The following is a 14,189-nucleotide window of genomic DNA, read 5'->3' as shown; positions in this document are numbered from 1 at the left end:
TATGATGCAAAATCCGCGGGGCACGGTGATAGAGCACTTTGATCGATGAGAATTAATTTTAAATCTATAGAGATTTTATTGTCTTTGGTTTTCGCGTCTTTTATTTAGCTAATGATGATAGAGGGAGTAAATTGCCATTAATTAGTTCAAGCAAGTTGGAGTAGAACAAAACAAAATGTATATGATTAGATGTAGTATATATATGTGTGCGCTTACGTAGGATGGGAATTATATACTATGGTGTTAACGAGCATCAACATTTGCCTGTGTTCTTTTCTCCAACAAAAGTTGGTTAAAGATTAAGATTTTTGTGACATACTTTTCAAACTGCTAAACAGTGCGTTTCATACGAAAACTTTCTATATGAAAGTTACTCTAAAATATCATATTAATCTATTTTTTAAGTTTATAATAATTAAAACTTAATCTACCATATGTTAATATCATCTCATTTTACGGAAAAAAAAAATTAATCTTCATCTTCATCTTCAGAAGAAAAGAACACCACCATATAAGAGAGATGTGAGAAATGACTTCAATCGATATCTTGTAGTATTGTTATTTTATTTGCAGATAGGTAGGAGTAATTGTTGAGGAAGAATTGATACCAGAAGCCATTCATGCCTCCTACTACAAGGCAAAGGTTTTGCCTTTTCTTTATTTCTTTTTTTTTTTAAAAAAGAAGGCATTCATGCATCATCCAATTGATGATTGATGGGGGAAGTGGAAAATGGTGGCTGTGATTGCTTCCGGACATTTAGGCAGGCGGGCTGCTGCCACGTCGTCGTGAGCGTGGGAGCCACACATTAATTAGGCGATCGATTCCAACGCGACACGTGTGTGTGCTTTGGTCGATGCTGACTAGGCAGATTGGTAGGCAAGCCATCCGATACGACACCGACTGGTAATTGGCGTGCGCTACAAACTTCCAATGTAATCAACCCATCTTGTCGTCGCCCATAATACACACTATATTAGACTTCTTTTTGTTACTATTTCAAGATATAATCCTTTTTAAGATGCAGCCACACCGGTTTTTATATATAAAAGAGTTTGAAACCGAGTTTTTATAAGATTTGTTTGTATCTGTATCATTATATTTTCATGAAAGAAACCAGGCTGGAAATAAAACGAAACATGGTACATATAAGCATGGTAGAAATGCACGTGTAAACACAAAGACTTACCGGAATTTGTCATGTGAATGAAGTTTGGAGGGAAAAGCAGAGAAATATATATGGACTAGTGTTAGGCAGTTAGGCTAACAGTACATTGAATTGGATCAGTTTGATAATCCGTACGTGCATCTTGAGGCCAATAGCTAGACAGGAGAACATGGATGCATGGTGCTTCGCCGTAGGAGAACATGCGCTCAATCTGCCATAGGCCCTGTTTAGCTCACGAAATGAAAATTTTTTATTATCATATCGGATGTTTAACCAGATATTGGAAAGGGTTTTCGAACACAAATGAAAAAACTAATTTTATAACTTGCCTGGAAACCGCGAGATGAATGTTTTGAGCCTAATTAAGCAGTCATTAGCACATGTGGGTTACTGTAGCACTTTATGACTAATCATGGACTAATTAGCTAGGCTTAAAAGATTCGTCTCACGATTTCTATGCAAACTGTGCAATTAGTTTTTATTTTTATCTATATTTAATGCTCCATGCATGTGTCCAAATATTTGATACGATGTTTTTGTGAACAAAATTTTGGGAACTAAACCAAGCCTATGTCGTTCAGTTTTGTTACAGGTCACTCTGTTCAGTTAATTTTCCAGTACTACATGCATACATGTAATCATGTAGTAATCACTATCACTGCTCCTATATATATGTAGAACGTGTTTTCCTATATTGGAGTTATTAGTGCATATAGTATATATTAGAGCATCCCCAACAGATACTCCATCTAGTCCTTTATCCACAAAATAGAGGTTGGGAGAAGAAAAATGAGCTCCAGCAGATACTCCATCCTAGCATCCAAATTCAGCTATCCTCCATCCGGGGAGAGAGAAACGTCAAATTTGAAGTTTCTCTCTCCTCACGCCATCCTAACCGCCAGCGTTGCCCGGCCCCATCCGGAGTCCGGATCGACCTCCCCTCCGCCTTGACCTCCCCAATGTCGTCGTCGTCGCCGTCCGGATGTGCATTTTTCACTATGGAGTGAGGGTGGAGAGGGAGAGACATACCGTCCGTCACGCCGCCGCGCCTCTGCCCCATCGGCTGCCGCGCCTCCGCGCCCGTAGCGCCGCTGCGCTGCAGCCCCCGTCGGGCTGCCGCCCCCGTTGCGCCGCCGCGCCGTAGCCCCTGTCGGCCGCCGCGCCCCGTCGCGCCGCAGCGCCCCCGCTCCCGTCGCGCCGCCGCGGCCGCCAGCCTCCGCCTCCATGCTGGGGAGAAAAGGAGAGAAGAAGAAGAGGAATAGAAGAGGAGAGAAGAAGAGGAATCGGAAAGAGGAAAGAAAACGAGTAGAGAGGAGGAGAAAAAAAAGGTCCGGACCATTAAAAATATATTCATTAAAATAAACTCATTTAAATTATCGGGATAAATAACACTGTTAAAATTTAAAAATTAGTTGTTTAAAATATAGTCTTTAAAAAATAATACAAATGTATGATTAGTTGAAAAATATTAGTAAAATATAGAAGGGTGTGATATGGAAGATGCAATATAGATGATCTGTTGGAGTGAGAAGAAATATGGATGAGGAATCTTTTTAGATGGTCATCCATATGAGCATATGAAGGATCAAATTTGAATGAGCTGCTGGGATGCTCTTAGCAGACATCCATGTTACTAGCTAGTATGTATAGTAGCAGTTGATGTTGTTACTTGTGACAGCAATTCGATGCATATAAAGCTGATGAGATGAAGGTAAAGTGCTGGCATATGGCATGGGTGCTGACAGTTACATATACGCGCCTAACTAACGGACGTCGTGTTGCAATAATGCAAACTTCGGTCTCGACGTGGCATCAAAAAACACGATTCATTCATTCTATTAACTGGAGTTGTAGCCTGCCAATTAGTCATTTAATTAATATGAATGTGATTATGATGAGCGATATATCAGCTGGCTCATGGGTCGCCGATTGCAGCTAGACATCACATCTCATCAGCCCCTCATCTTCTCCAAACTCGTGGCTATATGTTACCTTCAGACCTGTTGAAAATTTTGCTGCATTATTCAAAACACACGTGGATTAGTATAATAATAATAATAATGTTAAAGAGTGAGATTCACGCGTGCATCTTGGCAGGTAGAACGTATACGATTTATTCCACCCATTCCAATGGTCTCTTCTCAAATTAAATAAGGATGTCCTCTTGTGTGATGAAAGCGTCGTCGTTGCTTTTTACTCCACGTGGATGGTTCGTTCTTTTTTTTTTCCTTCAAGAAATTGTGGCCTCTCGCATGACAAGAAGCAACCCTAGCCAGTAGACCAACAGTGAATGCCGCCAATAGATCGAGCTAGGCAATTCAGAACTAGTAGCATTATTGAGCTAGCTAAGCTGCTGGATCTTCTGGTTCATGAACATTATTGCAAAACAGCACTGCCATTGATAGAGCTAGAATAGCAATACAGCACATCAGCAATCTATCCTCATCACATGTTGAGTTTGAGGCTGATCTGAAGTTGGCGCCATATATTGTACTGTATTTGTAGATGCCATGTCAGCTAGCCATGGTGGGGTGGGGGCCAAAAGTGACACTGTAGGCCCCAAGGAAATAATTCTATCTGGTGGCTGTGCTCAGCCCCACCACTCATGGAGATCCGGAATCTCCTCCTCTCATCTAACCTCATCCCATCACAAGCTCACTCTCTCATGGTCATGGTCATGGAGTTTAGCTAGCTAGCACACTGATTTGAGCTAGTAGCAGCTTTGAGTTCTTGGCATAGCCTAATGATTGGCACATGCTGTTGCCAGGTGCCAGCTAGTAGCCCAAATGGACTAATCAATTTCTTAATTAGCTCGAGCAAACTGATTGTCACTAGCTTGATGAAGCAGCTGAGGGCAAGGAAGTTAAGTTGAGTGTCTGTCCGAGTCATCAGAGAGAGAGAGAGTCGAGATGCTGCTGGATGTTTCTGTTTGACACTTGTTGTGCATTGTCAGCAGCTTAGCTATGAGTGTGTATCTCCAATAATTCTGTTTCTTTAAGTATCGGATATACAGATTCTCCGAGAAATGGGTCCCAAATAATTGATCCCAATAATGCAATTGTTTAAAGAACGATCGATCGATACCTGTGTGCCCGGTCGATCGATCTTAAGTGTAAGATAACATAACATGCAATGATTGCAGAAAACAACAAGGAACACCAACGTCTCGATTTTCAGGGCACATGCAGTCGTGTTGTGACCTGGAGGGCAAGAAATCGACCAAGAACAATGTCTTTCGGCTCAATATCCTTCAACGCAACCCCTACTGCCAGTCTGTAGTTGCTCAAAATCAGCTCCAGAAATTGCACTGAATTTTGAGCTGACAATAGTGTTGCCCCAGCTGTTAAGAGGGCCACCAGGAAATTTTGGGCTGTGGCCACATTAGTCGCTGCAGATCAGCTTTAGAAACAGAGCTGCTAGCTTGCAGAGATGGAATTAGCCCTGGCCCTCCAATGGACTCTGCTGCCCATCGTCGTTGAATCCGATTGCCAAGAAGCAATCCAGCTGATCAAGTCAGTGAATAAGGTATTGTGTGCTGATGCGTGCGTAGTCAACGAGGTGATTGAACTTATTTTTCGCAAAAAGACCAGCCCCGGTACCGTAGGACTGTAGCAAAAATCCGACGTGGCACGTCCCAGCGTCCGCCCCTTCTTCCCCCCTTAATCTTCCCCGATGGCTGGAACAAGGGTGATTGCACTTAATAAAGTGCACAGGACTCAGAATAGCATTAATCATTTCTTAGCAAATAAAGGCCGAAGTGAATCCTTAACTTACTTCTGGCCGGATGACTCTTGTATTGCTATCTCACAATTGCTTTGTGAGAACTCCTATTCTGAGTAATATATCCTTGTTTCCCCGCAAAAAAAAAAAGTTATAACAAAACCTATACGGACCTACCTAGTTGAACCGCCTGAATCAAAGGTGAACCAACTGTTGTAAATAACTAGAGATATGCAGGTTGCAATGTCATTTTTAGATGGCATGAAAAACGACTTTGTTATACAAGTCAAAGTGTGAGTTTGTTATACTCACAACTCACGACGGCATGTAGCTCCTTTCAAAAATTAAAATCAAAAGTGTGATGTATTTGTAGAAGAGACAACAACTACTTTGGAGAGTTGAGAGATTTCAGAAACTGCTCTCTTTGGTTGAGGTCTGGGCCTTTGTGCTGCTCTGTAAAATTCAGGCTTGTAATCTTATCTTAAGGAAAAAGTACACCGAAAGAACAAGCTGCAACCCTGCACTTCGGCCCATGCTCTTAATCGTGTTACATGGGCCCATTTATTGGATAAAATCTGTCACTTCACCTAAGCTGCAAGAATACAGCCCACGATGCATCACAGCCATGTAAGAGTCTAATGGGCCGAGAAGCAAACCGGGACCAAACTAGGCCCGATCTAACTACTTGGGCCATGAATTCAGCCATGAGGGTCTTAAAACGGGCCGTAATTTCTGGAATAAATCGTGGAAGCCCATGAGGGGAGCGGGAGGGCAAACTCGTAAATCCGGTGAACTAAAACCCTACACCAACTAGTATATATAGCCTCTCCAACCCTCGCTCTCCCACTCTTGTCATCTCGGCGGCGGCGCGGCGCGGAGCAGAGGAGGACGAAGCAGCAGGCGGCGGCGGCGGAGCACGGCGGCCTAGCCCGACCTCGCAACCATGGTGACCCCCCTCCCCCCTCTCCTCCGTCCTATGCTTCTCCCCCCCGCGCGCTCTCTCGCGTCTACGGATCTGGCTGATCTGTGGCATCCTTCTCGTTCGTAGCTTCGGTGGGATTAGTTCCATTCCCCGCTCTCCCTGAGTGGGAGTTCGTGTGCGGCGCGTGGCCTGCTAGGATGTAGTAGCTTAGTAGTCGGCTTGGTTATTTTGCTCTTGGTCCGTGAGATTTCTTTGTGATGTGTAGGATTCGTATGTTGAGTAGATAGTTTTGTACCACGCTACAGCCTGTTAGGATTTAAACGCATGTTATGTTGAATTTGTACTCGCTGGCTGGCTTCAGATTGTGGATCAGTTCCTAGTGGTCATGTTTCAGCGTTGCGCGAGAATGAACAGCTATGCACAATGTTGGGCTTCTAGTAGTAGAGTCTAGGATTGGACATTGCATCCTTGGCTGTCGCCCATTTGTGGGATCTTAGACAGCTCGTTATTTTCAGTATGCTTTGTATAATTGTTCTGTCAATGCTAGTTTGAGGGTTTAGCTCGTGCTGTTTGCTGCGTTATTGTTCTACTACTACAATGATATTCCTCTACATTTCTGTTACGTGCCAAGGTTCAACTTGTATATCTGCCTGGCTTCAAGGATTATAGGTTCTGGTGTCTAGATTCCTTTTTGTTAAGAATTAACAAAGATTACTTCGAAACCATGCCGCACCATTGCCATGAGCGATGTTAGGGCTGTTCATAACCTTGTGATTTCATTGTGTCATTGTATTCATGTCGTGCTACTCTGCAGTTATGTTGTTATTTGTGCTGATCATTTCCTTTTCCCTTACCGTAATACCAGGCAAGGGGTTTGAAGAAGCATCTGAAGAGGCTCAATGCGCCCAAGCATTGGATGCTCGACAAGCTTGGTGGAGCTTTTGTAAGTTTGTTGTTCTGGTTTACACTTACCTATCTTATCTTTTTTCTTGTTACCTGATGAAGCAGCTTATATTTCTAATTACCTTTTACCATAGGCCCCCAAGCCATCTTCTGGTCCTCACAAGTCCAGGGAGTGCCTGCCTCTGATCCTCATTATCAGGAACAGGCTCAAGTATGCTCTGACATACCGTGAGGTTATTTCTATCCTCATGCAGCGCCATGTCTTGGTTGATGGCAAGGTCAGGACTGACAAGACCTACCCAGCTGGTTTCATGGGTATGCTCAATTGTTATTGCAATCAATATATGTTTCAGTGTATGATGTAAAAACACTTGGTGCTTTGTGCTAAACATATTCTTTTTTGGCAGATGTCATTTCCATCCCCAAGACTGGTGAGAACTACAGGCTTCTGTACGACACCAAGGGACGTTTCCGCCTTCAGTCTGTCAAGGATGAGGATGCTAAGGTTAGGACATATTAATTTTTGGTACTGTTCTTGCTGAACACACTCTTGTTATATGAAGGTATTCTGTTTGAAATAATGAAATTTATGTTGTGCTGAGAAAGATATTTTGCTTTGATTGAACTGTTAGAGAATTGCTTCTTTAGTTTACTTCTAGAGAAGAACTGATTGTAGCATTGTGCATTCCGTTACTTTTGAGTGTATTAATTCAAGTTAGAATGCTGGCTGATTCTAATTTTTCTGTGCACAGTTCAAGCTTTGCAAGGTTCGGTCTGTGCAGTTTGGCCAGAAGGGCATCCCCTACCTGAACACCTATGATGGTCGCACCATCCGCTACCCTGACCCGATCATCAAGGCAAACGACACAATCAAGATCGATCTGGAGACCAACAAGATTGTCGACTTCATCAAGTTTGATGTTGGCAATGTTGTCATGGTGACTGGAGGAAGGAACACAGGCCGTGTTGGTGTGATCAAGAACAGGGAGAAGCATAAAGGCAGCTTCGAGACCATCCACGTTGAGGATGCCCTGGGCCACCAATTCGCCACCCGTCTGGGCAATGTGTTCACCATTGGCAAGGGCAACAAGCCTTGGGTGAGCCTGCCCAAGGGCAAGGGCATCAAGCTCAGCATCATCGAGGAGCAAAGGAAGCGGGATGCTGCCGCCCAGGCTGCTGCCAACGCTTAAAATCTGCTGCTGCGTCTGCCTGGAGTTTTGCTATAGCGAGTTGTTTGCAAGGATATAGAACTATCTGCCCCAGACTATCCTTTTTTGAGCTCTTTTGCCTGATGTTATGTTGATCAATTCGCGAACTCATGTTTGCTGCTAGCTGTAATGCGACTGTTTACCTTATTTAAGGCGCCTTTTAAGAACCTCCAAACCAAATTGTCTTTGCCTGTTGCTGAGATGGTATGGTTTTGAGCATTCAGCCTATGGCCTTTTTGTTCATAGTCGCGTTGCTTCTGATCTGTTTGCCCGTTGCATCATTGTTCTGTTAGTCTCTATTCGAAGCTCGTATACTCGAGCTTAATTACTGGGTGTCAGTTGTTCGCCATTGAGGATGGATGGAGTAGCATGCTGTTTGTCTCCGTGAAGTCATGGTACCATCTCTAGCGATTCTGCATCGTGTCTAGGGGTGCAAGTGGGGTGGGCTTTTTTTGGGCCCGCAGTCCCTCCCCCACAAAAATGCCCGCGAATTGCAAAATTTTTTGGCCCATTAGGGCACGATTGCACTAGACGGGGAGACGTCGCTGGGCAGCGAGACGGCAACGCAGCCGCCGCTACTCTCGTCACCGACGCCGACTTACTCGTCGCCCATCCATCCAGCAGCGAACGCCGTCCATCGCTGCGATGCTGCCCATGCTGCTGCCTCCAGCTCTAAGGGCTCCATCGGCGTGGGAGCAGGCAACTACTTCGAGCTCCATTGGCAGATCTGCCATGGAAGAGGGTTGCAGTTCCAATTGGCCGGCCACACCTTGTGCAGCAGCGACGACGGCCGGTCAGTTCTTTTTCCTTCTTCTTCTTCGGTTCGTGTTCAAGATTTGTTTGATGTGCCACTCTACTCCTGCGATTTGTTTGATGTGTGCAATCAAATATGCTGTGTATTGACCGATCAATTTATACTTTAGCGCAGGGAATCGAATTTAAACCATACTACGAAGAGTGAGATTGAGAATTTTCTAATCATGATATTACACAAAGTTGAGCAATGTCGATCTGTGTTAGGATTTAGCTGTTTGATGTAGTTTTCAAGAAAGATTGTAGCTGTTTGATGTTGTTAATCACTTGACATGTCATTTAGCAATATTAGTGCTTGTGGCTCTGCTGAATCTATGAGTTCTCTTGCATGTTCTTGAGCTAGTAGCTTTCAATCTGTTTCCTATTCACTGCTCTCTTGTTTTTTTTTTTTTGTTTTTGCAATTTTGTATTTTCTTCCCTCTCTTGGTAGGTTTCCCTCTCTTGTTCCTAGTTTGATTTGGGACAGGGAGTACTCATGTGCTTGTGTAAATATTTTCACGTGAAATAATCCAGTCTTGTTGCTGGTTGATGAACCTAATTAAACGAATGTCTGCACATTGCGGGCTGTCCTACGACGCCCGTCGGGCTGAACCTAATTAATCGTGCCCAATCCATCGTGCTGTAGTAGTAGTTTCTATTTGAATATTTGTTTTTTTAAGTCGTTAAGGACTCTGCTGTAGCAGTAGTTTCTATTTGAGACTCATAAAATTGTTTTTTATTACTAATAATCCGTTTTGACATATAGTAAAGTCCAGCTCCAATCGAATAAAAAACGAGTTGGAGAGGAAACCAGAAACAGAACTCTCATACTAGAAGAGCTATATAGATAGGTAGGAGAGTCTGAGATCCAAGGGCCAAGGGGGGAGAGAGAGTTATCGTCGTCCTGAATGCCATCTGCCATGTCCTCCGTGGCCGTGCAACGCCAGCAGCGGTGGCAAAACCTAGCCCTAGCCCCAGCCCTGCCCATGAGTAAGCCTCAACTCCCTTTGCCTCCCAGCCCTGTCTCTGGTTCGTCTCACCCGGATCAGTTCTTGTTCGCTAATCGGTTCATGTTGACTAATGTTAGATGGATACCGAATTATAATTTGCACAACATTCAACTGTTGCTGCTTTGCTAGGTTAGGTCACCGATTCAGCTCCTTTTAACCCCATAATATCTGCATTTATTCGTTGAAAAATTCTTGATCTTTTTATCCCAATAAACCATTGGTCAGTAGCCCCCTACGTTGTTTCTCTCTCTCTCTCTCTCTCTCTCTAATGTGTTCTTGTCAGTCTGATGGGCTATTATAATTATAATCGTGCTGGTTCAGCTGCAGATAAATCGAATTGTACAGTGGGTAGCACTAATAACTCCCCCTCTGAACAAGTTGGCCATGGCGATTCACTGATTTATTCACTCCCGTACCTTCCTGAGGTATGCTAACAGCACGGTAAAATTCTGACGCAAGCTTAGATTGTAAGCTTTAACTGCTTTAATCATGCTAATTCACCCCACTGCGCTAGTTGATTATTATTTATAGTCACAAAATATATATGCAATCGAACATTGTCCTAAACTCCTAGTGAATTATTATTTATGGTCATTGTTCAAAGGCTGGTAATATCTTCATTGCGTTCTTATTATCCGTATGCATTCCATTCTTTTCTCACTTGTCCTCCAGGCCAGAGCCTGAGCATATCTACTGATAATGAGACATGACTGTTGATTCTTTCATGGTACTCCTGATAAAAATATATAGTATAATCATACACCCTAGGATCTCTCACTTGTGGGCTGTCTATTTGACTGATGTTACTAGCCTTTGCAGATGAACCATTATTGTAGCAGCTGTGTCTAAGTCTTTCAGGAAGCAGTAATATAATATAACGCTTGTTCTTAAACATATTGAAACGGCTTTCATCTTTTCCCATCAGTATGTCTTTAAACACATCTTTAACCACAGAATATGTCAAAATATTGTCAGCTACCTCTGTATCGCTGCACTTACCATACATTTAGGACTATTTCTAGCTCTCTTAGAAGGTCCAGCCTAATAAGATGCGTAGTTGCTTTGTTTTTTTTTTTTTAATGTTGGGCAATGGCCATAAGGCGTGGCATGCATCAGTAGTTGCATTTTCCTCTTAAGTCCAACAACTGTAACATGTGCTCCCTCCTGATATAAGCAATTGGGAGCCATGCCTAAGTATGAATGATTTCATTATAAGTTTGAGCAGGCCTAATCATGTCAATCATGCATATTCATTTAAGACGAATATGAAAAATATCCAGTTTTGATTACTTACATAGGCATATGATGCTTTACTGCAGTGATGATACTGAAATGTTGCTGTATCCAAGTTCTTAGAAGCATTAATTGACATATTCAGCCTATAAAAATAGTGATCCCTATTTCTTTTGGCTTCACTATTCATGCTAGGCATTGATGCTATTGCACAATAAACTAATCATCGATGTGCATTTTGGTTGACACAAATGCACATAAACTTATATCATGGATTACAATCAATTGCACCATCCTGCACCTTGTGCAATCATATAGAGAGCAACCTGGGGCAGAGATACTCCATGTGGTTCTCCTGTTCTTTTTTTTTTCTCTTGTTGAAATTCCATTTGGCCTTAATTTTAGATTTTATCCCATGCTTATGGATGCAGGACATCTGGCGTCACATACATTCCTTAATGCCGATGAGTGCTGCTGCTCGTGCTGCTTGCCTTTCTCATTCCTTTCTGAATTCCTGGAGATTTCATCCCAACCTCAGCTTGAATTTCAAAACACTTTGCCCGAGGACATCTAGGGGAAATTTCAAGTGCAAAATTGACAGCATTCTGAGAAACCACTTGGGCACTGCGAAGTTATTGAAGCTTAATGTAGCTGATGAGGACAGTACATATCCTTACATTGATAGATGGCTTGAGGTTGCTGTTACACCAGGGATTGAAGAGCTCACTCTTACGCTACATAAAAAGTACATCTTTGCATGCTCACTTTTATCTGATGGGGTTCGAGACTCAATTCGATGTCTTCAGCCTACCTTCTGTGCCTTCCATCCCATGGCTGAATTTGGCCCCTTGAGAAGCCTAACAAAACTGCATCTGTGTGGTGTGCATATTACAGGTGACGAGTTAGAGTCCCTTCTTTTGAACTCCCTTGTTTTGGAGCAGTTGAGACTTAATGTATGCAACAAGATAAGTTTCCTGAAGATACCGTGTGTGCTGCAGCATCTCAGCTGCCTGAGTGTTATGGCATGCCGCAGGATGCAAGTGATTGTGTGTGAAGCTCCGAATTTGTCCAGTATTTCCCTTAGTGGAGGGATCAAGTTCTCACTTGGAGAAACACTGACAATGAAGGTCTTGTCCATGATCCGACCGAATGTCGTGTGCTATGCTCGTGCTCAGCTTCCATCCATTATGCCAAATCTTGAGAGTATGGTATTAAGTTCAGACTCTGAGGTATGTTCTAAGATTTTATGCGCTGCACAGTAGCTATAGATGACAGTAGAAATAATCTGCACGTGACAATGTATTTCTTGTGCAGGCAGTCAATATACCAATGCTGCCTACCAAATTCCTCTGCCTCAAGCACCTGACCATTCAGATTGCGCGAGGGACCTTTTCCCCATCCTATGATTATTTCTTTCTGGTTTCTTTCCTTCACGCGTCTCCTTCCTTGGAGACTTTATACTTGGATGTAAGGGCCACCCTGTTCACCATCCTGCATATATATATCTGCTGGGCCATTGATTCATATTCTTTAATTGTTCACCTCCAGGTTTTTCAGGAAGATATGAGGCATGAATCGATTGTTGAAGATTCTTCCGCACATTTGAGGCAGCTGCCCGAGCTCAGCCATGAATGCCTGAAGAGTGTGGAGATCATAGGGTTCAACTCCGCGAAGAGCTTGGTTGAGCTAACATGTTGCATTGTCAAAGCCGCTGCCTCACTTGAGCGTCTTGTGTTGGACACACTTAGAGGTGGTGATAGGTGTTCTGGGTAAAGTAATGGCAAGATTTGCTGGCCTGTTAGCAACGCTGTGCTCAAGGAATCCGCAAGAGCTGCCATTGCTGTACGAAGGTACATCGAGGATAAAGTTGCACCTACAACAACTCTGACTCTTGTGGGGACTTGCACACGCTGTCATTCCCTTGCCTTTGGATGATCCCTATGCTGCTGGAAGGTGGAAGATGTCATAACTTATCTTAGTTGTGATATGTATTTCAATAAATGATAGTATATGTTAGTCATAAGATCTTTGTAGTTTCATCTCTAACTATCCCTTATTATTTTCTTAAGACTATGCGATAAGCTATCTGAAATGCACAATGTTGTCGCTTTAATCAAATTATAGATAAACCATGCTTTGTTTCTTGGATTATTTGGACCTGTTCGTTTGCTGAGGAATTGAAAACTGAGTTTTCAGTTTAAGTTTCCAGCTCCCAGTTGGGAGTCATGTCGTCGTTGGTGCGTTCTTAAATCGCAAGTGGGAACTGCTTTTACTATATACTCCGTATGTCATGGTTTCAGTGCAATGTTTTCTTGCTTAGTTTTATGTGCATAAAATTTATATAGGGCGAAGACGCATCTTCATATATACATTTGAGAGCTACTTCCTCCGTCCTAAAATAGAAAGGCTTTTGATTGTATGAGATATATCATAATATTATGATTTTGATTGGATGATATATATCCTAATATTATGATTCTACACAGGAAGTTAGAATGTGTCTCATTCAACTAAAATCTCTTACATTTTAGGATGGAAGTTAGAATGTGTCTCATTCAACTAAAATCTCTTACATTTTAGGACGGAGGGAGTAGCAATGAGCTTAGCTTCTTGATCCAAGCTCAAGCTCGGCTAGGCTTTTGACACAGACACTAGTAGAACAATATTCTTCGACTTTTACACTGATAGAACAATATGAATAAATGAATTTGTTGGTCGAATATACCAATAAATTGTTCCCTTGTCGAATATACCGATGAACTCAAATTCTCTGGTCTTTCAGGGAAGCCTGCTCGTAGCCCTTGTTTAACGTCAGAGCAGAGCAGAGCAGCATGCTATGATAAGGCCAACACAAAAAATCTGAAGATACATGTTGTAGCCACACTGCCCATAGTGGTACTAGTTGCCATGGCCCAAGTAACCTCAATGGTAAAAGGCCCTGCGCACATGCCTATCCCTCCTTGAGACGTCTGAAATTTCAGTCAAGCATCATCATAAATTCGACAATGGTGTAAAATTGCAACAAGGAGTAGTACTTACTCCTACTACGTAGGAGTATTCAACACACAGGTCCATCATCATTCAACAAATCACATGAAACCAGATCAGGACAGCACACCAGCAAAAGTTGTGATCTGGACCCTGACAAATGCAACATGATCACCCGTACATTCTCTTCAAATGCAACTGAACCCTGACAAAACTCCATGCAAATGCAACATGTTAAAATTTAAGT

The 14,189-nt window shown here is 42.8% G+C and overlaps 2 protein-coding genes across 2 annotated transcripts; both read left to right on the top strand.

Moving 5' to 3' along the window:
- Window positions 1-5,725: 5,725 nt before the first annotated feature.
- On the top strand, window positions 5,726-8,147 carry LOC127762689 (40S ribosomal protein S4). The gene is made up of 5 exons (XM_052287157.1): window positions 5,726-5,832; window positions 6,674-6,751; window positions 6,846-7,026; window positions 7,119-7,216; window positions 7,464-8,147. Exons 1-5 carry the CDS (start codon window positions 5,830-5,832, stop codon window positions 7,899-7,901), a joined length of 798 nt encoding a protein of 265 aa, XP_052143117.1. The 5' UTR covers window positions 5,726-5,829; the 3' UTR covers window positions 7,902-8,147.
- Window positions 8,148-8,260: 113 nt separating this feature from the next.
- Window positions 8,261-13,246, top strand: LOC127762686 (uncharacterized). The gene is made up of 5 exons (XM_052287155.1): window positions 8,261-8,712; window positions 10,043-10,146; window positions 11,386-12,183; window positions 12,269-12,421; window positions 12,503-13,246. Exons 1-5 carry the CDS (start codon window positions 8,565-8,567, stop codon window positions 12,725-12,727), a joined length of 1,428 nt encoding a protein of 475 aa, XP_052143115.1. The 5' UTR covers window positions 8,261-8,564; the 3' UTR covers window positions 12,728-13,246.
- Window positions 13,247-14,189: the final 943 nt, after the last annotated feature.

This window comes from Oryza glaberrima, chromosome 2, assembly GCF_000147395.1.
Source record: "Oryza glaberrima chromosome 2, OglaRS2, whole genome shotgun sequence".
In the NCBI taxonomy this organism is placed as follows: domain Eukaryota; kingdom Viridiplantae; phylum Streptophyta; class Magnoliopsida; order Poales; family Poaceae; genus Oryza; species Oryza glaberrima.
Note: the sequence above shows the minus strand (reverse complement) of the source record. Positions and strands in the feature narration are given on the sequence as shown.